The 27619-nt window shown below is 33.2% G+C and overlaps 1 protein-coding gene across 3 annotated transcripts in view; it reads left to right on the top strand.

Annotated features, from left to right (window-relative positions):
* Positions 1-27619, top strand: part of PCDH15 (protocadherin related 15) — a 1489951-nt gene that overhangs the window by 1099831 nt on the left and 362501 nt on the right. For all 3 annotated transcript variants that reach the window (XM_076010005.1, XM_076010003.1, XM_076010004.1), the window contains one exon: positions 7020-7190. In XM_076010005.1, the coding sequence (XP_075866120.1) occupies positions 7020-7190 (171 nt within the window). The remainder of the gene's footprint in view (positions 1-7019; positions 7191-27619) is intronic.

Genomic DNA, 27619 nt, shown 5'->3' with positions numbered 1-27619 from the left:
TTTTAAACCCACTTTTTATTTATTTATTTATTTACTTAATTTTTAGCTCTGCCAGTTTCTTGGGGATTTCTGGGGAGTGGCAGTATAATGGGAAGATGGTGGTTGATGGTTTAAGAAAAGAATATTTATAGAATGTTTAAGTAGTAAAGACACATAAAACATGTGGCACTATGAAATATGATACTGTTCTATCTACTAGTATGCATAAAAATTAAGGAAAATTAGGTAACTATCTCAAACAAAAAATGGCTTTCAAGAAAAAAATAAAGACCCCATTTCTTTTTTCTTGTTTCATTCTTTTTTTTATTTCAGCATATGAGTTAGACCAAGGCAATTTTATTGCTGCTATTCTCTTTTCCAAAAAAAGAAATCTAACAGAATAAGGTACAAGGACAGATTTTTAAAATTTCATTCTATGATATTCCATCTATCATTGGTGAGCAGAAACCAGACAAATACCTCTGTGGTTTTAGGGAACTGACAGGATCAAAAGACTCAGGGCAACTTTAATTATATTCCTTTTTTTTTTCTCTTTTTCTCTATTGCAAATGCTTGATAAGGTAACGAAGTAGTATTTAATTTATGTGTCTCTGAGTAAGTCTGTTGGGTGCTTCTAGCCATTTTGTTAAGCTACAAATTACTTGAATACTGAATATTTTAAATGCTAGAAATCTATTTCAGGGCTCTTATACATTGCTTAAAAATTATTCAGCACATCAGCATGTTTGTCTCATACTCATTTAAAATCCAGGTTTCAAATAATTTCATATTATTTATTAGAATCTACATGTTCCCTGGCTCTACTCCACACAATTATTATTCACTTAATACACAGCTAAATATAGAACATGTACTAAATAAATTAGAAATTCACATTTATCATTAGTTTGATCAATGAATAGTTGGCAATTAAACTATTTTACAAGAAAATCTTCCAACTTGGGTGAAGGGATTAGTCTTACTTATCATCTAACAATTTGAGGTGTTTTATTACCTTAAAATTATCACAGTTGAAATATTTTTAATTTTATAAAAATATGCTTTGTAAAAAGTAGATTGTGACAACAAATTGTATCTCTAAGCTATCTATACAAAGTATTTTTTTTGAAGTTCTACTAGGCACACTTTTTTTTGTATATTAGTTCTTTCTTGTAATGTATTGATGAAAATTTCAACTCATTTAGTAAATAATTCATTCAGAATCAATGGGGTGTCTTTGATATGCCAGACACCATGTTACATTTTGATTCTGAATAGGTGTATTGCCATTATATGGAGCCAGAGTGTTGGAAGTCTCGTAAAAAGATGCTAATGATGCAGGGACCCAGTGAGTACAACTTCCCTGTGAATATTGACAGAATTTTCTAGTTTTCTGAATTCCACACTCTGAATATTCCTTATGGCTTTCTTGATTCTGTGTTGAAGATATGTGTATACTTTTAAACTCAATTTTATGCTGGATTGATTATTCTTTGTGTCATTTGCAATTTCTTACATTTAGCTCCACTCACAATTGTTAGTGATTCATTTTTATTGAAGCTAATTAAAGGTTTCATGTTACTAAATGTTTAATGTTAGGAAATACATAAATGACATGGGAAATAATGATACATGTTGAGAAAGTATAAATTAAGCAGCTGTATTAAACGTCTCAGGCTGCCATAACAAAACATTAAAGACAGAATGAGTTAACCAATGGAAATTTATTTTCTCACAAATATGGAGGCTAGGAATTCCCGATGAAACTCAAGCAGGGTCTCTTTCTGGTGAAGGCTCTCTTCCTGGCTGGTAGGTGGCAGCCTTCTCTTTTGACCTCACTTTGCTTTTCCCCTGTGTTCCAGTATGTGTGTTCGGGGGGGCAGGGGAGCAGTGAATGAGAGAGAGAAAAAGAGAGCATGAACCATAAGGACACTAATCTTATTTTATCGGGCCCCCATCCTTATTATGACATGTAATCTTAATTACCTCACAATAAACTCTTTCTCCAAATATAGTCACATTAGGTGCTAGAGTTTCATCATATGAATTTTTTTTGGCAGGGGGGACACAACTTAATCCATAGTAGCAGTTGAGTTTGGAAAACTTTTTAAAAAGATATTCCTGCATGCCAATCACAGTCACAATTTCCTAAGTTAATGAAATTTTTTTTTATTTTTAAATACTTAAAATTCTAAAATATTATCTTACTTTTCTAATCAGAAAGAAGAGAATGTAGAAGAAAAATTATAGAGAAGAAGGAAATAAATCTTCGTAGAGTTTATTATCTATTGGATTTTCACATAGCAATGAATGAAAAAGCAAACAATGAAACCATATAAAACATTTATCTAAATAGTTATGTTATATTTTTACTACTAATAATTTAGAATGCTATTTCCTTTATTCAAAACAGTATGGAGCAGTACTATATTACTAGAAAGAATTAAAGGGTGTGAATGTGGATTTTTTTGTTTGTTTGTTTGTTTTTGGGTTTTGGTTTTGATCTTAATTGCCAAAGGATTTTTTAAGATCAATTTTTATGATCAAACTGAATCCAAACTGGGAGAAGGGCATCATGAATTAGTATCACCTTCATGGGCTTACAAGCTATGAATATACATGAGACATATTTCATATCATCTTCTATGTTATATATAGGTGACAAATTGTGTGGAATTCCCACATGTGTGGGAACTATGTTTATATTTTTCATTGTTAGAGCTCTCATTTCTGCTCATAGTAGTTTCTCCAGAGCTTTATTTTTTTCCCACTTAAAAATACAAATTTTAGAAATTGAAACTTTGTAAGCAATATCTTTCTCCAATGTGAGATAAAAGCCTGCATTATATATTTAGGTATCTATATGCATTTTCTTATGCACCTGTATTCATTCTATGCAGTAGTGAGAATGACCCAAAGAAGTAGATTATAGTGAGAATTTGATGCTGATAGACTAAAAGACTTTATGTAGAAAACATTCAAAGTTTTCTATTACAGTGATTTGGTTATAACATAAAGAATAAGGCTGAGTGGTATGGAAATATAGAAATATTGCCTCTGGGAATATGTATATATAAATACGTATATATGCTGTATTAAATACATATTTAATATTTTTCTTAAATTTAATTTAAATTGATTCAGTCTTTTAAATCTTAGCTTCATCCTAAGTAATCATAATTTTAAAATGGCAGGTTTGATGAGTTAGTTGTATTTTCTAAAATTTAAAATAAGCCCCCTACACTTATCTTAAATCAAGATTTTTCTATGTGTTCAGAACTCATTCATTTTAAGTATAATTTAGAAAGTTCATTTGTGAGCTACCAAAATTATCTCCCATGTCACTTTCTGTTCCTATTATACTTTCAGTTGTACCACATATTGATGTACATATTGGATCACACAGAAGAAATGGCTCCCTAAACAGCTAAAGGAGGTTTATATATGTAATATATGAGTGGGATGTTCTCCCCTTAAGGGAAGAACAAATGGGTTTCTAGGGAAACAAAAGTGTGTGATAATGTTTCTTTATGTACGTAGGAATGGTCTTCTCCAGTTTTTTCTTCATTCCCATAACATTCCCTGGTAGAGGGGATTCATCATAGCTTCATTCCCAGAAGCGTTTCCTTTTAGTAGATAAAAGAAGTTTGGATAAGGCTTCTTTCTGTCTCTTGAATCTCAAATGTCTTTAGTTGAAAATAATCTTAATATTATATCTAGGGATCTGAATATGTCCTCACATTTTGAAATTTAAACATCACTTTGGCTTTTTTTTTTTTGGAGGGGGGCATAATATGATCATGTTCTATCTTATAATGGATCAAAAAAAATCACAGAATACAGGAACCACATAGTTATTTGGAAAATTCTACCCATAGAGATTTTTGCTGTCTAAGACATTACCTACGTGCATTTCTTTAGAACCTCTCTTGAGCAACTAGATTGGGAAAAAGCATAACTAGAATCCAGTATTACTCAAGGTTTAAGAAAGTGGGAATTTTAAAAAAATTGACAGGCAAATAATATCTGGTAACTGGTACACAGGGAGACATTTTATGAGCAAAATGAAGTAAAATGCCAGTCTTTTAGTATAATTTCTTTAAAGAATTAATTGAGGTAAATTAATGTAAAATAAAATTAACCATTTTAAAGTAAATAATTCAGTGGCATTTGGTACATTCACAGTGTTGTTCAGCACCACCTCTATCTAGTTCCCAACCATCTTCATCACTCCAGAAAGAGCTGACATCCCTTAAACAGTTGCTTCCCATTTCCCCTCCCCAGCTCCTTATTGCTATTGATTTGTGTACTATTTTATGGATTTACCTCTTCTAAATGTTTCATATAAATGGAACATACCATATGTGACTTTCTGTTTTGTCTGGTTTCTTTTCTTAAAGAGTTTTGGAGGCTCATCCATGTTGTAGTATATATCAGTACTTCATTCCTTTTTATGCCTGAATAATATGCCATTGTTTGTGCATACCATAATCTCTGTTTATCCATTCACTCATTGATAGATATGTAGGCTTTGCCACCTTTTGGCAAAAGTTGATTGTTGATGGTCCTTTGATGAACATGCATCCAATTATAATTATTCTCTTAAATTGAGAAACATAGAAATTTAAAGAGATAGAAAAATATAATAATTTTTCAAGATAGTAACTAAATACTGTGAGAGTAAAAATATTTCCAGATTCTACCACAATGAATGATGAACAAACATCATCACCCTAAACAGTGGATGTTCTTAATGGAAATGACTTGGGCCTAATCCTTCTTTTTGTGTCCTCATGCCAAATATTCATTAGATAAATACAAACAATGTAAATTTTTAATGAAACTACTACCCGTTACTTAAGTGCAGGCTGGTCATAGTGATTTCCTTCAAAAAAAAAAATGTAAATGGAAAGAAGCAAGAGTAAGTTTACAATGAAGAAACCAAACACAACCTGAGCCATGTGATCAAGCCTAACATCAGTGATATGTCATGCTAGTAATACATATTCTTGCCATAATGTGATGCAAATGGCATTTATCCTCTATGGTTTTCCTCCCTAAATCGTATAACCTAAATCTAATCTTGAGAAAAACACCAGACAAACACATATTTTGGAACACTCTGCAAAGTATCTGGGTAGTAGTCAAAATTTTTCATGTCATCAAAAACAAAGGAAGTCTGAGTAATTGTCACAGCAGAAAGGAGTCTGAGGAGATATTGTGGCTAAATACAAAGTGGGATCTGTGTGGGATCCTGTAAAAGAAAACAGACATTAAGTAAAAACTAGAGAAATCTGAGTAAATTATGGATTTTAGTTAATAGCAATGTATGGTGGTAGCAAAATTGCACTGGACATAGTTAAACAGGCCAGAAAAACTTCATTCAAGGCTATTGCAATAAGGAAGAAGGACCAGAATGCAGTCTGAACTCAATTCTGCTGACAAGAAGGGCTGGAGAGTTGTTAAGGGCTGGGGTAAGTGTGGGTGTGGAGGGATCAAGGGCCATTTGTGTTTATTAATTGTCCTTTCCAAAGGAAAATAAACTTCCTTGAATCTTCATGACAGGAGGTAATTTTAGAACTTATACTAAGCGTCCCAAGGTAAAGTTAGGCCCTTTTCCCACAGAAACTGGGAGATAGAAGCTCTGTCTCCCTTGACCATTAGATTTCAAAGAGTTGGCTCCCAGGTCTTTGAAAATGGCAGTCACAATTTACTATTGCAAGGATGTAGAAACAACCCAAGTGCTCGTCAATTCATGAGTGGATTAATAAAATTTGGTATATGTATACAATGGAATATTACTCAATTATATAAAAATGATGGTGACCTAGCACCTCTTATATTTATTTCCTGGATAGAACTCGAGCCCATCCTCCAAAGTGAGGTATGACAAGAATGGAAGAATAGGCTCCGCATGTACTCTCCATCAAATTGGCACTAACTGATCAACACTATTGTGCTCACAGGGTAGTAATATTCTTCAGGGGTTGGGGGCTTGGGTGTGGGTAAACCCACAACTAATGGAAAAGGTGAGTGTTGTAGGGGGGGAGGGCACACCTCAAATCATGGTCTGGGTGTGGCAAAGTCATACTATGTAACCAAAATATTTGTACCCCCATAGTATCCTGAAATAAAAATAAAAAAAGAAGAAGAAGAAGAAGAAAAGAAAAAGGCAGGCCTGGGTTGTAAAACCAACAAGGATTTTTAAAAGATTTACATGTCATTTACATCTCAAAGAAGAGAAACAATTTACAATGACAAGGCTTCTAAAATAAATGCTCTCAGAAGAGGGAGGGGAGGGACCTTTATTGTTAAGTCTTCTGGATTCTGTAAAGGCCAGGTGAGAAGGAGAACAGGGTCTCAAAAGCAAGAAGAAGACATTATGAAGTTTAGCATAACTAAGGGTAACACTAAGATCGGCTTGGTCATATCGATATGGGTACATTAATTGTAACACATATGCCTTATTAATAGAAAATGTTAAGAACAGGAGAAATTAGGCTTAGGTTATATGGGAACTCTCTGTACTATTGCCCATTTTTTCTGTAAATCTAAAAGTGTTTCAAAATAAAAAATGTTTTTTAAAATTACTACAATTTACAGCTACCAGTCCTAATAGATATGTACTTTCTTCCTGCTTCTTACTCAAACTTGCTGACATAAAGATTCCATTTATTCACAGAGCAGCTTTCCCAATGAATTATTGTCAGAATTATTTTTCTTTTTATAATAAATCTCAAAAGAAACTCAATGAAGCAAATTCCTAAGGATACAATAAACCCATAACAAAATTATGCTATTACCATTTTAAGAATGTGAAATGTTAGGTAAAGGCCTTACCTATAAAGCTTAGCTACTATAACATACTTTCATGAAAGTAGGCCTGAAGAAAAGTGGATTTCAGTTTACATCCCAGCTTCACCACTTTAAACTATTGGTTTAAGCAAATTACTTATCAAATATTTTTTTAAAAAGGAAAAATATAAGTCTACATTGTGTCTAATTTCTATAAACCACTTGTTTGTTTTTCTCTCTCGTAGGACCGTGCACAAAACCTGAATGAAAGGCGGACCACTACCACCACCCTCACAGTGGATATTCTGGATGGAGATGACTTGGGTCCAATGTTTCTTCCGTGTGTCCTTGTGCCAAACACTCGTGATTGTCGTCCACTCACTTACCAAGCTGCCATACCTGAGTTGAGAACTCCGGTAAATATACTCTCATCTTTTCCCCTTCATTTACAGCTTTCTAAGCCCAGTGGGATTGTGTTCTAGTATTTTGCAGACATATTGATTGATAATAGCAAAATTCACAATGTTGAAAAATATTTATATTCAAAACTATTTTCAGAGAGTATTAGTAAATTTGGGGTCAAGATGCATAATTATATCATTATCAAAGTAGTGAGCATGTCAATCTTTCTGACACTGATTATTTTATTTTATTTTATTTTTCCCACTAATAAATCACAGCAGAGTTCAGTTGCCAGTATATTCTGGAAAACTCCAAGAAACAACTCTGGCATTTCCTCAAATTCACCTTTAAACACACGTCCCAAGTCAGAGGACACAAAAGTCAATGGGTTACTCTTTTAGCCCCTAGAGTCTGAAATGTTACTGGAGATTATACTTGGCTGTTTGGAGGTAGGAACTAACATTAATCCTGAAGACAAATACCCATCCCTTAAAGATATATTTAAAAGAAGTAGGGAGGTGAAGCATGAATACATATTTTCTATACTCAGTCCTGCATTTTTGAAAAATGCTAATAGAGTTATAAATTTCTGCCAGTTTTGAATTCATGCCTGGGACCTCCCTAGATGATAGATGTACATACCTAAGAATAAAGAATTGTAAGGCAAACAGATATCCTGCTGAAGCTAAAATATAAATTTCTTCCTAAAAGTAAAGTATACACATATATATTCTGTTTTAGAAAAGTCAAATTGCCTAGAAGTCAACTAATGATTAATGTTTTTGCTGTTTCTCTGAGAAGCATTCAGCTCTCTGGATTCCCAGCATGACTCAGAATGTCAGAATTTGTTGGAAGATATTTGAATTTTTTCTCAAAATGGATGAGAACTTTAGTTTTGTGGGTCCTCACCGTATTAGAGATTTTGAAGAATAAAACAGGAAAGACTTCTAAATGCAAAATAAATTATGTTTCATTTTAGTCACTTCAAAAGTTCTCATCCAATAGTGTAATATGTCTGGGGGCTTTATTCACAGTAGATCTTAAATGGTTGAGAATTGCCTTTGTGTATACTAGCACAGATGATCACTGGTACGGTAGATTTGCATTAACAAAAAAAAGCCAGAGGGAAAAGAAAAAATGCTATCATGTGCATTGAATGAAAAAAAATATCAATTTTCAGCTAAATGAAGTAATTTTGCAGACAATAAGGCTAATCAGAACTTATCTGGGCAAATAGATGCATTAATAAACTACCTAAAGTTATATGCCATGATATTATTCTGTTGAATCCCAGTACAAAAACTATTAAAGATGGTGGGCATTAAACTTTCCTTTGAAAGGTTTAGTGGAAGTAATAGTGAGAAAGGTAATTTTTAATATTAATTAATGTTTCTGAGTTAATTTATGTAGCTAGTATACCAGTGAGATCCTGCGAAGGGATGTATTGAGATTACAATAATTAAATCCAGTGAATCAGTCAGATGACTGTTTAACAGTTTTTGGTGCAATGAGGAAAGTAAAGGAAGACAAAGGCTGCTGCTTAAGAAGCACAATGGACTGACTTAATTTTATAAAGAATCATTGCGTCTCCTTTCCTCTCTATCCTAGATTACAGATTGACCATCTCTCTCATTCCTATGCAGTTTAGTGCTACAGATCAGGCCATGCTCCAGATTTAGGGTAATGATATAAATGATAATAATGGCTAAAGATTTTATTGTGTCCAGTTCATAATGAACTATGCTAAGCTCTGCACAAATATTAACTGGTTGAATATACAAAATAACTCTTTTGGATAAATACTACCAGTAAGCTCATTTTACAAATGAATTCTTAGGGGTAAAAATGTTTAAGTAACTTTCTACAGCCATACAAATAATAAATAATATATATAAGTAATGTTTATACACACACATATATATACATACATATAAATATATATGCATATATATATGAATCTTAAAGACTAAAATTTATTTCATGTTTAAGAAGAGTAAATAAAATTCAGATACATTAGAAGCTTAGCTTTACATGCAAAAATGGATAAAGGTCTCATTCTGGCTCTTGTAGCCTAGATTAAGTTGGAGATTCATCATCTTGGTGGACATGGGTGTTGAAAAATATTAATGTTCAAAATTATTTTCAGAGAGTATGGGTAAACTTTTGGTCACAATGTCTCATCCTTTCTATTGTTGTACTAGATATATAATACTCATATTTTGAGTATTAGTACCCAAAGAAAAATTAGTCCAAGGATAAAAATTATTCATTCTTCAATTGACAAAGCCATTTTGATAGTAAAATTGAATATTGTAATGTAAAGAGACTGATGAAATAATAGTGCCCAGTGAAGAAATTCCTATGCACTGAATCATTTGCAAAACAGTAATTATACTAGGAGCACCAAGGGTTCCTGGGCATAGTAGATTCTTGCTGGTAGAAAACGAGATTTTCAAGTAAAGATCAATAATTTGTTTCATGAAAAAGTATCTTTGTGTTTTCTTCTAAAACCATGTTTCTTGAATTAAATGTTATATGCAAAAAATTCCAGAATGATCATTTTTATATTTTATTATCATTTTAACAGTTTGAGCCATTTCTTAATGTACTGTGAAACAAAGAGAATTATAGTTTTACATATTCAAATAATTATGACAAATATTTATTTATTAAGAGTTATATTTTATTGCCATGTAGAAAAAAAAGTGTTTACTTATAAACATAGGCACTTGTTCTAATTATTTAGTTGCTGCATAACAAACCACCAAACTTAGTGGCTTTTAACTACAATTGTTTAATTTACCCATAAAGCTGCAACTTTGGCAAGTCTTGAAGGAACATCTCGTCTTTGCTCCATGAAGGATTAGCTGAGGCACCTTAATTGAGGGTGGGGTGCTATCTTTAGGATGGTTAATTTAGACACCTAGCAAGTTGATTTTGGCTGTTGATTGGAGCTCAGCCAGGACTGTGGGTGGAAGCTTCATTTTCACTCTTCTTATAGACTGTTTGGGCTTCCTAACAGCAAGGCAGTGGGTTCTAAGAACAAGTTTCCTAAGAGAATTAGGCAGAACTTTTTATGAATGAGCCTTGTAATTTGCAGTGTTACTTCTGCTGTAACAATCTTCTGCAGTCAAATCTCTGTCAGATCAAGGAGGAGAAACATATTCCATCTCCTTATGAGAAGAGTGTCCAAATCACATTATAAGAAGAATATACAGGAAAGGAAATTTTATTGTGGCAATCTTTGAAAATTAAAATCAGCCGTAGTACTTGGCATTAGGTTTTCATGTTCTCTTGTACATTGTTATTTTGAATCCATTCTGGAACACTAGGTGTAACTGGAGTAGTTTTTGAGATTCACATTCAGATTGTTATGTTTATGTCTGTCCTTTCATTCTTTTTTATTTTCTCTTCTTATTTTTCTCTATACATTCTGCTAAAATTTCATGAAATTTTACTAAGATCTTGCTATTCAGAGTGAGAGAACTAACCATTTATGTCAGATAAGCAGGACATGTTGACTCTAATTATATACTTACTGATCCTTTCTCAAACTAATTCTTCAAATTTTGAAAGCTCTGACATTTGCTCACTTTCTGTGTTGATGTGAAATTTTCTACCAATTACCTTAGTGGTAGTCTTGACTTTAGAAGGCATTCTTAAACCCATTATAGTACATACAGAATTTGTCAGCTCAGAAAAACTTTGAAAAATGTAGTCTAATGTAGTGTTTAACTCATGAGCTAGGCTATAATAAAATCTACTTTATATCAAAATTTAAATAATCATTTATTTAGAAATACACTTATTTTATAAATGTAGATTACATGATTTTTTACTACAAACTTGTTTGTAATACTTTGTTTTCATAAACATTAAGATTAATATTATATTGAATACATAAATATATAAATCAGATGATTCAAAAGTACTAAAGCAATTGGTAGTCCTATGCAAATCACTTATTATTAACTTGATAAATATCTTCAGGACTCTAATATATGCCAGATTCTATGCTAATTGAGAATCCTGGGCAACTAGGATGAGATAAAATCTTGCCAAAATATATTATTATGTAAATTTATTCTCACTGTTTGACTCTCTTAAAGTTGTTATTAGGTCTACAAAGTTTAGGATTTCTAGTATTATGAAAAAAAACTGTATAATTTGGAATATAGAATGCATGGCTCTATTTTATTTTCTAATTAAGCACAGAGATACAATAAATCCCTATACATTTTTTTCAGAATTGAACAGTGGCATACATTTATTTGTTTGTTTAGCTGGCTGGTTTTTTGCTGAGTAATTTTTCCCTGGACAGAAATGCTATAGCGTATTGACATATTATCTATGTGTTTACTGTAAATACCTTCCTTTAATTATTGTATCACATGGTTTTCAGTATTTCAGCATTACTTGTCTCACCAGACATAATCATCTTTTTCCCTCCCCATGTTTAAAGCCTTGGATTTGATCCCAATAGTCTCTAGCCACAAATACCTCCACTGCAATCTTTGCTATAATGAAGTATAGTTTTCATGTCAAAGATAGATCCTCTGGTTTATTTACGGTGCTCTCTCCCTCCAGGGAAGCTTTCTCAGTTATTAGAAAAGTAGTGGTGATATGCAGTGATCTACAACACTTATAATTTCTTCTTGGCATGTATGCTCATTAAATGGGCTATAGTCTGAGAACTCTCTCATGTCTTGTTTTTTATGAAAGTACTGTTTTTTCTCCTTCACAGGATGGCCTTGGATTTCTCCTTTTAAATCTTTGATAGCTTTTATTTATTATTTTTTAAAACTGAATCTCTTCCCTTCATTTTTTTTTTACTTATTCTAACATTTTAGAAATTTTCCAGGTTTCTATTCTATGCATTTTTTTACTATAGTTTTTCCTAAGATTGGGTTGAGCAAATCTACATCAATGAGTTCTATTTTCTTCAACTAGAGTTATTTATTTGTTGTAGATGTGTCTTCTGACTTAAAATGTCTGCTGAGTTCCAAGCTTACATTTCTCATATTTTACCTGTATTTCCCATAGGTGCCTCATTATCCTTTCTAACTAATTCTAATGCATTTTCACCTACTCTCATGTTATTACCTACTGTTACCAACGAGGTCATTGTCTATTTGAACATAGACATCAGTGGAGAACATCCCAAACTCAGTCAATTTTCAAAGACAATTTCTGCATTACCTAGGAACTGTTACTCAAATCTGTTTGATACTTCTCTATTTCCATTATCAATATACCTATTTAAAGACCTACTCTCAGCTTGGACTACCAGCTTCCAGTCTCTCACTCTTCTACCCTTATGTAAGGCCAAAGTTATTAATATTTTTAACAATACAATTCTAATTTGATCTTTTGCTATTTAAAATAAAAAAGGTTCAATGTTTTCTGTAGTTTACCAATAAACCCCAAAGCTTTTGATATATCATTCAAAGTAATTTGTATCTCACAACATTCCAGTTTCATCTCTTCTAACTCACATAGCACAAATTTTCTAGGCACACAGAATTACACATGTGATCCTGAACTTTTTTGAGAATTACCCTCCTTTATTTCCACCTTGTTTCGTATATTAAACTTGCATTTGTTATTCAAGGTTCATCTCGGTTAACTTAAAGTGAGAGGTCCTCAAAACTAAGTTTCTCTTTGTGTCCCCATGAATTCCTACTATAAATATAGAATTCTTCAGGTAGTCATTTACCCATTTCTCTTTCACTAGTCTATGAGTTCTTCAAGTTCCTATTTGTCTTTATATCCTAACTTGAAATCCATTGGCTCCCTATAGTAGATATTTAGTAAATTTTAAATTGAATTAATTCATCAATCTACATTTTAAGAAATATTTATTATACACCAAGACACTGATAAATATTGCTCCTGCCCTTTCTCTCCCAATAAAAGTGTATGTGTCATAAACGTGCATATGTATAGGGTACACATATACTTTGTATATACTCATTTTTTATAATTATATATTATCCAAATATATTAGCTTATAAAATATATAAGTCTTTGATCAATTTTTGGAGTTTTCAACTGAAATTGTGAGAGCAAGCACAAACATTCTGGGTCATGGTTCAGTGAAGCTTAACGTTCAGATAGGAGTCTAATAGGAAGTTTAGATAAAGTATCCATATTTTTCCAGTTGCCACAGAGAGTCCTAGTATATAATTGTTGTCCAAGTACATTGTTCATAATGTCTGCTTTACTATTTAATAGTGTTCCAAATATTAAATCATATTTCCCCTCAGTCTTTAAACCAATAATTTTTAAAATGCTTTTTATGGAGCACCTATGGGGCCAGCAAAATGAAGGATAAAGAGGGAAACAAGTGTTAGCTCCCAAACTGCCCACAACCATTTAATGGGAAGATTGTTTGTGAAAATATACTGAAGGGACAAATGATAAATAATACATCTGGAGTCAACGTATAGCATGTCTGTCACTTTTTCTTACCACTAACAATCATATACACACATGCACACACACCAGAAACAAATGATCAAATAAAACTTGAGATTCAACTTGGGGAAACAATAGACAGGCACACATACACACACACACACAGGAAGTAAAATTCAGCAAGTATTTTCTTTAGTGTAAAAATGTATTGAAATTCTAAAAGTAGTGTGTGAAATTATAGGATAGCAAAGGAATTCTTTGTTCTTTTCATCACTGTTGAAAATATATTTGAATAGGTCAACTATATTCAGCCATATCATATTTTCATTTATAGATAATGTAAAGATATTTGTAATTTTTAATTTTTTATGGTTGTAGATGGTTTTAGTATATGGATGTACCATAATTTACTTAGAACCTTTTTAAAATTTTTGATTGTTTAGGGTTTGATACAATGTGTAATAATCAAATCGGCATAATTGAAGTGTCCATCACCTCAAGCATTTATCATTTTTTTGTGTTAGGAATTTTCCTAACACAGTAAGATTGAAGTCTAACTCATCTTGTTGAAGAATTTGTTCAAACTATTACTTCAACATCTTAGCTATGTTTTTCTATGAAACATACATACAAGTAAAAGACATCAAATCATTCAACTTGTGCTTGATATTTATAACTTTTCTAAAACATTATTCTGGAAATCTCTGATAGCTTACTAAATTGTGTGGAAAAATTTGCAGTTGTTTGGTATCATAATGTGGGATAGTTTGTAAAGAACTCATAGTCTAAAGTGAAATCCTGTGTGATGTTGGGAATGTGGCTTAATGTCTCTCAACCTCATTGGAGTTTGTACTCCACAAAATGAAGATAATGATATCTAAGATATGTGATTTTTATGAGTATTATCAAAAGATTTATATTGCACACTTAACTAGTTCCTAGAAAATACTAAAGATTTAAAATATTTGCAATTTTTATTATTACTATCATTGGCACTGGAATTTCTTTATCTGGCTAAGTTTTTACTGAGAGACTCATGGGGAAAAGTAGCAAATTCAAATTAGTTATTAAATATCTACCTATCTTTAACTGAAATTCTGACTTTAAAAACTGAGTTGTAGGCCGGGCGCGGTGGCTCACGCTTGTAATCCTAGCACTCTGGGAGGCCGAGGCGGGCGGATTGCTCAAGGTCAGGAGTTCAAAACCAGCCTGAGCGAGACCCCGTCTCTACTATAAAAATAGAAAGAAATTAATTGGCCAACTAATATATATATATAAAAAATTAGCCGGGCATGGTGGCTCGTGCCTGTAGTCCCAGCAACTCGGGAGGCTGAGACAGCAGGATTGCTTGAGCCCAGGAGATTGAGGTTGCTGTGAGCTAGGCTGACGCCACGGCACTCACTCTAGCCTAGGCAAGAAAGCGAGACTCTGTCTCAAAAAAAAAAAAAAAAAAAAAAAGAAAACTGAGTTGTATATGTGGATACTGCCTACTTTATTCTGATTGTATTATTCCTAATTAACTCAGTATAATTTTGACCCTTTAAAAGAACGCAATACATTCACTCAGATGAACAGTGGAGGCATTTTTTAAGATAAACAGATTTTGGCACCATCACTACTTCTGCTGAATTAATTATGCAATATATTATCACTTTGAGGAGAGGCAACAGCTGAAGCAAAATACTACAAGGTGATACTGTGAGCCAAAAATATATCAATGAATCAAATGTTAAATGTCAGACAGGGAAGCAAGTATCATGCTCCCTTTCTTTCTTTATTATGATTATAGAAACAATAGATTTTAGTAAAGTTCTCAAAATGTCTTACAGAGCCTCCTGTTGGGTAGAAGTGCCCTAGCACTTCTGCTGCAGGTAAAGCTAGGACTTCCTTCTATTCCCTATAACATTGGAAATTCTGTTTCCCCCCACACACTAATATAGAAAGGTTTTTGTGATTTACTTTAATTATAAAAGGATTGGCTGCAAATTATAAACTATATAGAAACATTTTAAAAGATTATACACAAATTAAAAATTAAAAACCTTCAATCCTTAAAGCACAATCTCTATTATTAATCTCCATTATTAATTTGATTGAGGTTTTTCTAAATATCTGGAGTTTGCTAGAGATAATTATGATTATTATTATTATTTTAACTGCAAACAAGCCAAATGACTCTGGCCTACCAAAAATTCAAGTATCAGAAGTTCACTTTGGCCTCATAGAATCTATCTGGTGACTTTTTAAAGGGATTGGGAGCTGAAGTTTGGGAAACACAAGCCACGACCATGTGTTTTAGGGGCTTGTGGCAGGATCATGTGATTTGACATGACTATAAAGATGTGATGCACTTCTTTGTCCATCTAATCAAACACAAATTTAAGAGAGAGACCTAGCTTGAATCATATGCTCACTTGTTGACTAGAGGGCATAGAGCCTGTGGTGGTTAATTTTATGGGTTAACTTGGATAGGCCATGGTATCCAGACATGTGGTCAAACATGTCTGGATGTCTGGATGTTGCTGTGACTTCCAATTGTGGTAAGAATAAAATCCCCTGTACCTGAATATGGCTTACCAGGCTACATATGATTTAATTCCTACCTATATGCTGGTCGACCGCCAGGAGTTTTATGCTGTCCCTTGAACCTTCTGAGTTGCTTCCATGTGTAAGGTTTTGCTTTTGACTCTGCTGTAAAATTCTCTCAGACTTTCCAATGGTTGGCACATTCTCAACAATAAAATTCAGATTTCAGAAAACAATATCACATCCTCAATTTTCTGATAACCCTTCCTAATGTAGATTTCCTTTAAACAAAACAACACATTCATAGAGATTAATAGAAAGGCTTCATTTGCTGTCAGTTCCTGTAGAGAGGTGAATAAAATTTATAATAGCTCTGTTTTAGTGAGATTTTCTTGAAGCTCGCAGCTGGTCTGGGACAATGTTGATGATTTAAGGAAAAACAATGATATAGATCAGTAAATAATACACAAGACAGCTGTTTCATCATAATAAAATTGGAATAAGATAATCAAACAGTTATTATTATAGGTATTATAAATATTTATACTGATAATGTCAAAGAGTTATAGTAAACACTCAAAGAACTCTAAATCTCCAATCACTAAAATCTTGGCCGACAATTTATTTGAAGAAATATGAAATGGGAAAAAAAAACCTACTTATTTCTAAAAAAAAAAATTATTCTTAAGGTGACATTTTCACACAGGAAAAAGGAGGATATTAAAATGATTTAAGTATGTCTCTGCCAAGAAGCATCTTTAATATGATTTGAGGATTGCATAAAAGTGTTTGTATTTATCAGCATGGGATGCATGCATTGGGTTCAAGAGTTATTTAAAACATTATTTTCTACTCAGAATGCTTATTTCTCAGTCTAGTTGCTTTGATACCAAGTGTCAGAAGTAAGGAACTTCTTGGATTGCATAATTAGGTTATAAATATTTTCTGTGTTCAGAAGCAATTTTATACAACATAGTGTTTAAAGAGAATATATACTCAATTGATAACATACTTTTGGTCCTTAAAAATTGTTTTCATATATATAGTGCAAAATACCTTACCTATAGTGCATGTAAGGCATGACTTTCAGTTGGGCTACTATAGATTTTCAGTACTAATTATTATCACTCTAAAATATAACAGCAGCAATACAGTTCTACATATTATAATCTTCACAGGAATTTAGGCATATATATATGTATATATATATATATATATATATATATATATATATATATATATATGGAACAATAGAGAAATAAGGTGATCACCTACTCTCAAAACAATTTTACTCCAAAAATTGGTTTGCAAATCAGTTGATTGGAATATGGAATAGTTTCTCTTAGAAACAGTGCCATTAACAATAATTAAGGAATCCGTATAGGACACATAAACTTATTTGTTTTGCAGGCTTTTGGTCTGTGAAATATATATACTCAGTCTTCTTTGGGAAAAAAATATGTGAAGAGATACAGCATGAATTGACAACAGTAATTTGACCTTCTCATCGATTCTCTGAGTGATAACTGTGCTTTTTCTCTGTTGCTCAACCTGCTAGTTGATGGGAGCCAGACAGAGTCAAAGATTGTACCAATTATTTTTTTTATTTTAGCGAATTATGGAGGTACAAGTGTTAAGGTTACGTATATTGCCCATGCCCCCCTTCCCCTCGGATACCCATCCCTTCCTCCCCCCTACCACCTGCCCAACACTCAATAAATGTTATTCCTATATGTCCACTTAGGTGTTAATCTGTTAATACCAATTTGCTGGTGAGTACATGTGGTGCTTGTTTTTCCATTCTTGAGATACTTCACTTAGTAGTATGGGTTCATCTCTATCCAGGAATATACAAGAGGTGCTATATCACCATTGTTTCTTAAAGCTGAGTAGTACTCCATGGTATACATATACCATATTTTATTAATCCATTCATGAATTGATGGGCACTTGGGTTGTTTCCACAACTTTGCAATTGTGAATTGTGGGGCTATAAACATTAGAGTGCAAGTGTCTTTTTCATAAAGTGACTTTTGTTCTTTGGGGTAGATGCCCAGTAGTGGAATTGCTGGACCAAATGGTTGATTTATATATCGCTTTGAGGTATCTCCATATTTTTTTCCACAGAAGTTGAACTAGTTTGCAGTCCCACCAGCAGTGTAGGAGTGTTCCTCTCTCTCCGAATCCACGTCAGCATTTATTGTTTGGGAACTTTTTGATAAAGTGCATTCTCACTGGAGTTAAGTGATATCTCATTGTGGTTTTGATTTGCATTTCCCTGATGATTAGAGATGTTGAGCATTGTTTCATATGTTTGTTGGCCATTATTCTGTCTTCTTTTGAAAAGTTTTTCTTCATGTCCTTTGCCCATTTTTTGATGTTTTTTTTTTTTTTTTTTTTTTTTTCTGGCTGATTTTCTTGAGTTCTAAATACATTCTAGTTATCAGCCCTTTATACGATATGTAGCTTGCAAAAATTTTCTCCCATTCTGTGGGTTGTCTGTTTGCTCTCTTGACAGTTTCTTTGGCTGTGCAGAAGCTTTTTAATTTGATCAGGTCCCATTTGTTTATTTTTGTTGCTGCTGTGATTGCCTTTGGGGTCTTCTTCATAAATTCTTTGCCTAGGCCAATGTCTAGAAGAGTATTTCCAACATTTTCCTCTAGAATTCTAAGTTTCACACCTAAGGTTCAAGTCCGTTACCCAGCGTGAGTTGATTTTTGTGAGAGGTGAAAGGTGTGGGTCTTGTTTCAGTCTTCTACATGTGGCTATCCAGTTTTCCCAGCACCATTTATTGAATAAAGATTCTTTTCCCCAGTGTATGTTTATGTCTACTTTGTCAAAGATTAGTTGGCTATATGAGGATGGTTTTATATCTGGGTTCTCTGTTCTGTTCCACTCATCAATGTCCCTGTTCTTGTGCCAGTCCCAAGCTATTTTAATGACTATAGCCTTGTAGTATAGTTTGAAGTCTGGTAAATTGATAACCTCCTATTTTGTTTTTATTGCCTAGGATTGATTTTGCTATACAGGGTCTTCTCTGGTTCCATACGAAGCGTAAAATTATTTTTTATATATCTGTGAAAAATGATGATGATATTTTAATACTGATTGCATTAACTCTGTAGGTCATTTTGGGTAATATAGACATTTTGACAATGTTGATTCTGCTGACCTATGAGCATGGTAACCAATTCTTAAAGTCCCTTTCCTCTGAACACTTAATACTAGCAGTGGAAACTATGTTACCAAAAAACTGTGTTCTTTCCTTACTTTATATCAGCCCCAAAGAAAGAACATCCAATTGGTAAAGCTTTCAGATTTTTAATTCTCTGGCCAAAGAATGGAGAAGGAGAGCTTGTGCTCTAAAGGTATCTTCTCCTTGAGAAAAGGGAGATGTGGGAACTTCAAAGAGTTAGATATGGGAGGGAGGAGGTGTATAAACAAGTACAGGGTGGAGATGCAGATGTGCAGACACATTCATGTACATTTGCTTCACACATCACTGTCAGAAAATGGTGGTGATTTTAATTTGGAGGAGTTATTTTAATATTACAATGATATGTTAATGAGTCAAAAGTAACTGGATGTCGCCTGCTCTGGTGTGCACTGGCTTTACGGAGGTCTGGGCTTCTGGCATCTGGCACAGGGTCATGTTATATGTAGCATTTGGGCCTTGTGGTGTCCTTGAGCATCTAGTAATGAGTCTAAGGAATAATTGTTAAAAGAAAGAAAAGAGAACGCGGGGGAGGGGATTTTATCCAAAAAATCCTTGCCCAGACCAATGTCACAAAGCATTAGATGAATGCCAAAGAGGTAGAACAAGGGTAGGCAAATAGTAGGTTCTCAGTAAGCATTTATTTAATAGACATGGATGAAAATTATTTATTGTTTAAATTATATTGGTTAAAATTTATTGGAAACTCTTTTCATGCAAAATTTCAATAATCAATATATAACTATTTTATTTGTATTATTTTGATGGTTACTATGTATCAATCACTTTATTCCTTCTCTGAGCCTTTTAGGTGGACTAAAATGTTAAGGTGATGAAGAGGTTTTTGTATTACCCCTATGAACCAGGAAACTAAATTTTGGAGACTCTATTCCTGATTAATGTTCTATTCTTTCTTTCAAGGCAAAGGGTCTTAAATGATGGTTCCTATAATAAATGTTTAAGTTGGAACAAGGGATGAATGCTCATTCTGCTATTAGTGGCATCACTGTGCATCACCAACTTCTAAATGTGGCCGATTTGACTACAATAGGCAGCTCTGTGAGCGCAGAAAAGGCAGCCAACCCAGAGAAGTCTGTACTACATCTAAAAATTCACAGTATTAATTTCCTGTGAAGAATTCAACCTTTATTTCAGACCATTACGAAAGTTGAATTACGTGGGTATCAAAGAGCTATCTCTGAGATAAGTTAATGACTTCCTCAGATAATGTTTCCAGTCCTGCTTAAAATACTGCTTTGTAAATATGTTTCTGACCCACTAGAGAAGAATGCTAAAATGTGCCGTAAGAATAATGACTTGAATATAAATAGTGGGTTAATAGTGGGTTTTCTAGTCTGAAAAACTAGACTCTGCTATTTATAAATATAATTACAATAAGGGAGGGAGCTACTTTCAAAGATGTTCACAAATTATTTTCTTTGATAAGAAAGAAAAATATTAAGAGATATCCACATACAGACACTGATACCTACACCCACTCCTAAAAGCTTGGAATTGCTGGTCTTATTCTCTGGTTCATTCTAATCCATTTTATGAATAGCATTTAAAATCCTTTATTATCACTTTAATTTTGGTGTGTCTTATGCATCCTCCGGGCTCTTCTGGGGTCTGAAGCATCAAGTGAGTCATGTCCCTTTATCTATTTCACCTTATTGAAAATGCTCATCTTATATAAAAATGAGTTTTTATTTTGGTATAGTACTCCAGTATGTAGTGTATGTAGGAGGTTTTTTGTTAACATTTTTTCTTTATTATGTTTTTATTAGTTAATAGTTTGCTTATTATAATACATTTACAAATATTTTATTGTTATGGAGAAATAGCAACATATATAGCCATTCTTAGAGAATTGGCTTAAGATTTCAGTGTTTTAGTGACACTTGACTTCTCAGGCCATCTATTGCCTATACTGACTAATCTTCATAAAACTACCGGAACCTGTAGTTTCTATACAGTCTGATAAGTGATTCCATCATTTAAATACTAGTAATTATGGTAAAAATTAACCACATAAAGGGCTGTGAGGTTAGTTCAGTTGTTTCCTAGGAATTGTGAAAGGAGAGTGAGTGGGTGGTAGAAATGAGAAGCTGAAGGTGAAATAGGAGTGAAAAACATTCCTTCTCCAATTCCTCAAACAAAATGAGAATATTGCAAAGAGTCTAGCTTTTGGTAACGTATCATCAGACAGTAATGGAAAGAATTTGAAGTCTTTCAAAACTACTGCATAAATATTGCCCTAGTTTCTCTACTCCATCAATCTCTCTTGATTAACTATAGCATTCAAATGTCTTGGGAGATCTTCGCACAGATTCAACTAGTAGAGTCTATACTTTCTGTCTTTTGCTACATTATTTTCTTAGGGAGGTCTACTTCCCTTAACTTTACCCAGTGGATTTGTTCTACATCATCAATTTTTTAAATTGTTTATCACAATATTTTTCATAATGTTATATGGAAATCTTTTTCCACATTCTGTCCTCCAAAGGCACTGACCAATGAATCTCCAACAAAATCATGAATTTATATATATTACAACTTGATAAAATTACTAAATCCTATCGATACTTTTATCCACAATATACGATATAGGATATCCACAGTGTAGGTCTATCTTTGTCTTTCAGACTTTCAAAATCATTTTTACTGTGGTCAAAAAATCCAGAATTCATCGCAAGTCTAATAAAATATTTATTCCCATGTCAAACATAGACTCATTACCTTAATCATAAATTGAGCTAAGGGTGTATTCCTTTAAATCCCATGAACATACAAACTTAAAGAAGACATTAAATTTGTTTTAGTTCTACTTGGTAGTAGAAACTCATTATAAGATTAAAAATACCTTTGGATAATGCATGAGCAGGAAACAAAGGTGCTTAAAATAAGAGACACTCTCTGGACCGCTGGGCTCCCTTCCCTTTTGTTCAAATCTGATCATTCATCTCTAATTTGTGGAGCCTGTTGTAAAACCCTAGCTCTCTGTCTCTAGTCCAGTGTATGGTCTGAAAATTCTCTCTCTCTCTCTCTCTCTCTCTCTCTCTCTCTCTCTCTCTCTTTCCTTCCTTCCTTCCTTCCTTCCTTCCTTCCTTCCTTCCTTCCTTCCTTCCTTCCTTCCTTCCTTCCTTCCTTCCTTCCTTCCTTCCTTTCTTTCTTTCTTTCTTTCTTTCTTTCTTTCTTTCTTTCTTTCTTTCTTTCTTTCTTTCTTTCTTTCTTTCTTTCTTTCCTTCCTTCCTTCCTTCCTTCCTTCCTTCCCTCTTTCTTTCTTTCCTTCCTTCTTTCTTTCAACTTTAGTAGGCACTGGAAACACTTGGAGAGCATGTGAAAGAAGTGGGTATTGGGCCTCATCTCTAGAATTTCTGATTCAATGGACCTGGGGTGAAGCCTGAGAATGTGCAGGTTTCCAGGTGATGCTGAGACCAAACTGAGAACCACTGATATATTCATGTATAACTAGTTAGATAAATCACACCATTAATTTTAAAAAAGAAAATGTAAGAGTTTTATTGAAGTCTGAACTTAGCAAACATTTTCAGTAGTAAATGTAAAAGAGTGATCATCCTGCCCATAAGTCAACTGTAACAGTTGGCTCCAGAAATTAAACTTTGCTTCTAACACTTTTTCCTTTCATTTTATCATATTATGGGGGTACAAATATTGTTAGGGTTATATATATATTGCCCCTACCACCCCTCCCCCCCCGCCGTGCCAGAGCATCAAGTGTGTCCAACCCCCAGATGGTACGCACCACACACATTATGTAAGTGTACATCCTTCCCGTCCTCCCCCCCAACACCTGCTCACCACCCGATAATGCTTCTAACATTTTTAAAAGAATTGACATGGGCTGGGCCTGTTGGCTCACACCTGTAATCCTAGCACTCTGGGAGGCCAAGGTGGGTAGATCACTCAAGGTCAGGAGTTCGAAACCACCCTGAGCAAGAGCAAGACCTTGTCTCTACTAAAAATAGAAAGAAATTAATTGGCCAACTAAAAATATGTAGAAAGCATTAACCAGACATGGTGTCTCATGCCTGTAGTCTGTAGTCCCAGCTACTGGGGAGGCTGAGGCAGAAGGATTGCTTGAGCCCAGGAGTTTGAGGTTGCTGTGAGCTAGGTTGACACCATGGCACTCTAGCCCGGGCAACAAAGTGAGACTCTGTCAAAAAAAAAAAAAAAAAGAAAGAAAGAAAGAATTGACATGGACAGGTGTAATTATGCAGGGGTATAAATGTTTTGGTTACATGAATTACTTTTGTACAGTTTGAGTCAAAGTCATGAGTCCATCACCCAGATAGTGCACATTGTACTCTTTAGGAGTGAACTTACCCATCCCCTCCTCCCCGTTACACCTGCTCAAATTCCCTTGATTTTTACTAACATATGCACATGTGAGTGTTGATTACTTTCATATTTGTTATTTCTATAGGTCAGCAAAAGTAGAGAAAGTTAGAAAAGTCAGACAGGACAATTACCTAATTTAAAATGCCAGTTTGCAAAATCATCTTTGAATAGAAGCATATATAAAAAGCAGACAATAAGGTAACAATCAACAAAACGTAAAGACTTTAGAAAATATAATTACATAGGAAATTAATAAGGAATTAAATTAAAAAAACAAACACTTCCTATTTATGAAGTTAATATGTGGACACTGAGAATAATATAAAGCTTAAGTTATGATCAAAAGAGCAAGAAAGGGAATAGATATAGGCATTTTCACAAACCACTCATTCCAACAATTAGCAATAAAAGAAAGAAGACTGAAGATCAGTGGTCAAGAATTGAGATTGTGAGTCAAAAGTTAAGTCTTGCTGAGGACAGTAGGAACAGTGTGGAGAAGTATAGACTTGATAAATATCTCTTAAGACAGAGATGCCCAGTTGTGGTTAGAGGCATAGCTTACAAAAGGTCTTTCAATGCATTGAAATGCTATAGAAGTAAGGAAAAGCTAGATATATTGCTAATTAATTTCTAACAAAAACACAGTATCCATATAAATAGGCAGTCTTCATTAATTACTAAAATACCAAGGTATTTAGAATAAAATGTTTACCAGTGTTATTCTAAATCCTATGACCTTTTAGATGACGTTAATTTTATTATTTTGAATTAGCTGACTATAATCGGCAAAATTCCTTATCATGATTAAAAGGTAAAGGAATGGGAATTTTGAACACACTTTAGGCATAAATGTATAATATGTGATATGATGGCTTAATGACAACAGTGATCTTGCATTAATATCATTTTAATGGGATATGTCTTTCAGTCATGCCAAAACAAGTTTGATGAGCTAATGATTTCTAAGGAAGTCCTAAAGCACCATAAAAAGCTTAACGTCCTGCATTTCTTTCTTCTCCTGCCTCTTCTGATAAATCAAATCTCTACATATGCAGTTACTTGATAAGTTTTTTAAATAAATGTCACTGTAAACAAGCGAAGCATAAAAAGGTTAAAATTATAAAGATGTGAGTTCCAGATAATTAATTTTTATATATCTGAAACTGCTCTAAGAAGGGCAGGGGTAATTAAAAGAAACTGTTTCTAATTGTTATGGGAAAGTGAGTGAAATTTGAGAGGGCAATCAGTATTATACCCCCTTTATGAAATGTGTGATATTCAGAAATAGTTATTAATATTAGGAATGAGAACTGTCTTCTCTCATATTTGGATTGCAAATGAGTACAGTATTAATATAAAGTGAAATAATTTTCTTTTATATAAAAGTGACACCACTCATATAAACTTCTCCACTGTAGAGATTTTTTTAAGTTGTGAGTTTCCAAAATTATTTAATTATTAGTATATAACAAGTACATATTTTGTACACTAGTGGGAAAGATAAGAGATCTTCAACAATAAGTCTTTTTAAAATACATTTAGAAGTTGAGACCATATGAATATCAATATATATGATATCTTCATGTAAACAAGAAATCATTTTACCAGCAGAACATACTGTTACATTATGAAATTTAAAGTTGAGATCATAAGATTATGCCAACAAAATAGCTGACCAAATTAGCATGCCTCGCTATTTGAATTTATTTGTGTTATATATATTTATTATGCTAATATTTAAAATTGATTATCCTCTATTGACATTGATTTTGGGAGCATTTTGTTCATTTTGCCATCTAGTAATATGAATTAGCACTAAGATAATAGCAGGAATATATTTAAACAGGAGAGCTTAGATGTAAATTCTAATTTCTGTATATATAATACATAGCATATAATTCTAGAGATATATATTGCATAATATTATAATGTATAATTCTAGAGATATAATAAGAAAGTACAGAAAACTAAGGATGGCAGAGGTTGAATTGAGTCTCAAACAGGAAATATTGAAGTGATTATTTGGAGAAGTAGGAAAGAGATCTTGGAGCATGCTGAGCAAAAAGGTTCACATGAGAAAAGGTACATAAATGGACATTAATTCATTCTAAAATGTATGCAGATAGCATGTTGCCAGATTCCATAGTATGTTCTCATCTACATATAAATGAAATGACTTTCATGCCCAAACTATAGTGCCATGGTTGGCAAAATGATCTCAACTCCCTTTCATCTCAATGCCTCTTTGGAGGTCCCCCGGGATATGATGACTTAAAAGTGCTCCTTAGTCAAGTCAGCTTACTCCACCCTACTTTTTTTTCGTGCACTTTCAGGACCATGATTTCTTGAACTGCTAATTTACTATCATGTTAATTAGTGAAACATAAGAGAGAAGAGATTATTTGCCCCTTTCTGTATCCTGAACTTGGAGCAGGTTCTTTAAATATTCACTATGATATAGGTGTTAAGACCAAAAAATTTAAAAGATGTTATTTAAGGTTCACAGATAGTGAAAAGGAATTTTAGAAAGTAAAATACATTTACATCACTAGGGATTATGGCAGAGTTCACTGACTAGTCAATTTTTAAAAATTACCTTGGAGGTCGGACAGTTGCTAAAGATTCATACAGGTTGAGTCCCTCCTTTTAATATGATATTTTAAATAGTATAATGCTGGTAGAGCCAATCACATCAGGTTGTTTGTAGGGATTCAGTAAATTAGCATATAAAATATTTATATGAATGCCTCATACCTAAAAAGTTAGTATTTTATTATTATTTTACCTTTATCATCTTAATATACTATTATCTATATGCTGACAACCTCCACATTTACATCTTCAATTTGAACTTCTCTCCTGAAACCAAAGACTCAAATATTCAACCCTCTATTTGGTACTACTAATTAGATGCTAACAAGCATCTCAAATGAAATATGTGTACTGTTTTCTCCATCTATGATACCAGATACTCTATCTTTCCAATTTTCAAGCCATAAACCTTGTTATCTTGGTTTCCTCTATATTCCTTTCACTTCACAATCTTTTGTGAAATCTAGTCAATTCTGCTTCCAGAATTTACTCAGCTAACCCACTATTACCTAAGTCTAAGCCAGTATTCTTACCTGTAAAATTTCAAAAGCCTCTTAACAGAGAGCTCTGTTTCTGCTATTGGCTTCTTTATTTCATTCTCAAACAGGCACCCATGTGATACTTTTAAAACATAGTTCAGCTGTGTCATAACTCAATTCAAAACTTTCCCATGATTTCCCATTTCATTAGAAAAATTTCATGTTTAAAAATGATTAGTGTCTTGCCCCTTCTCACTTCATGGTCCTTCATAAAATCTTGTCAAATAACTTTAATAGTACCCAAGAGATATTGCTACATTTTTTGTTTTACAACCTCTTCCTCTTGATAGGGTTGCCAGGTAAAATACAGGACAACCAGCTAAATTTGAATTTCAGTTAAACAACATTTTTATTTAATAATAGCAACAACATATTACAATATAACAACAATAATTTATTTAGTATATGCATGTGTAATTGTTTAGTATAATGTCACACAGAAATTTTACTAAACAACAGTATTCGTTGTATTTCTGAAATTCAAATTTAATTGGGTGCCATGGAATTTTATTTGCTAAATCTGGCAGTCTAGCCTATGGAACTACAAGTTTACTAGGAATGTTATCTAACATCTATATTTTTGCTGCTGAAAGCCTTACTAAATATCTTGTCATTGCAGAACATGTATTACTATGGCTTCAGTCTTAATAATTGCTTTATCATTCACTAAATGATCACTAAAGCAGTGTCACATATTTTATGATTCATGCCAGGAATTTTAATATCAGTGAGGATATGCTAGGTTATACTATGGTAAAGAAACCTCCTAAATCTCAGTGCCTTAAAACAGTTC

The sequence above is a fragment of the Microcebus murinus genome, chromosome 14 (genome assembly GCF_040939455.1).
Source record: "Microcebus murinus isolate Inina chromosome 14, M.murinus_Inina_mat1.0, whole genome shotgun sequence".
Lineage (NCBI taxonomy): Eukaryota > Metazoa > Chordata > Mammalia > Primates > Cheirogaleidae > Microcebus > Microcebus murinus.
Note: the sequence above shows the minus strand (reverse complement) of the source record. Positions and strands in the feature narration are given on the sequence as shown.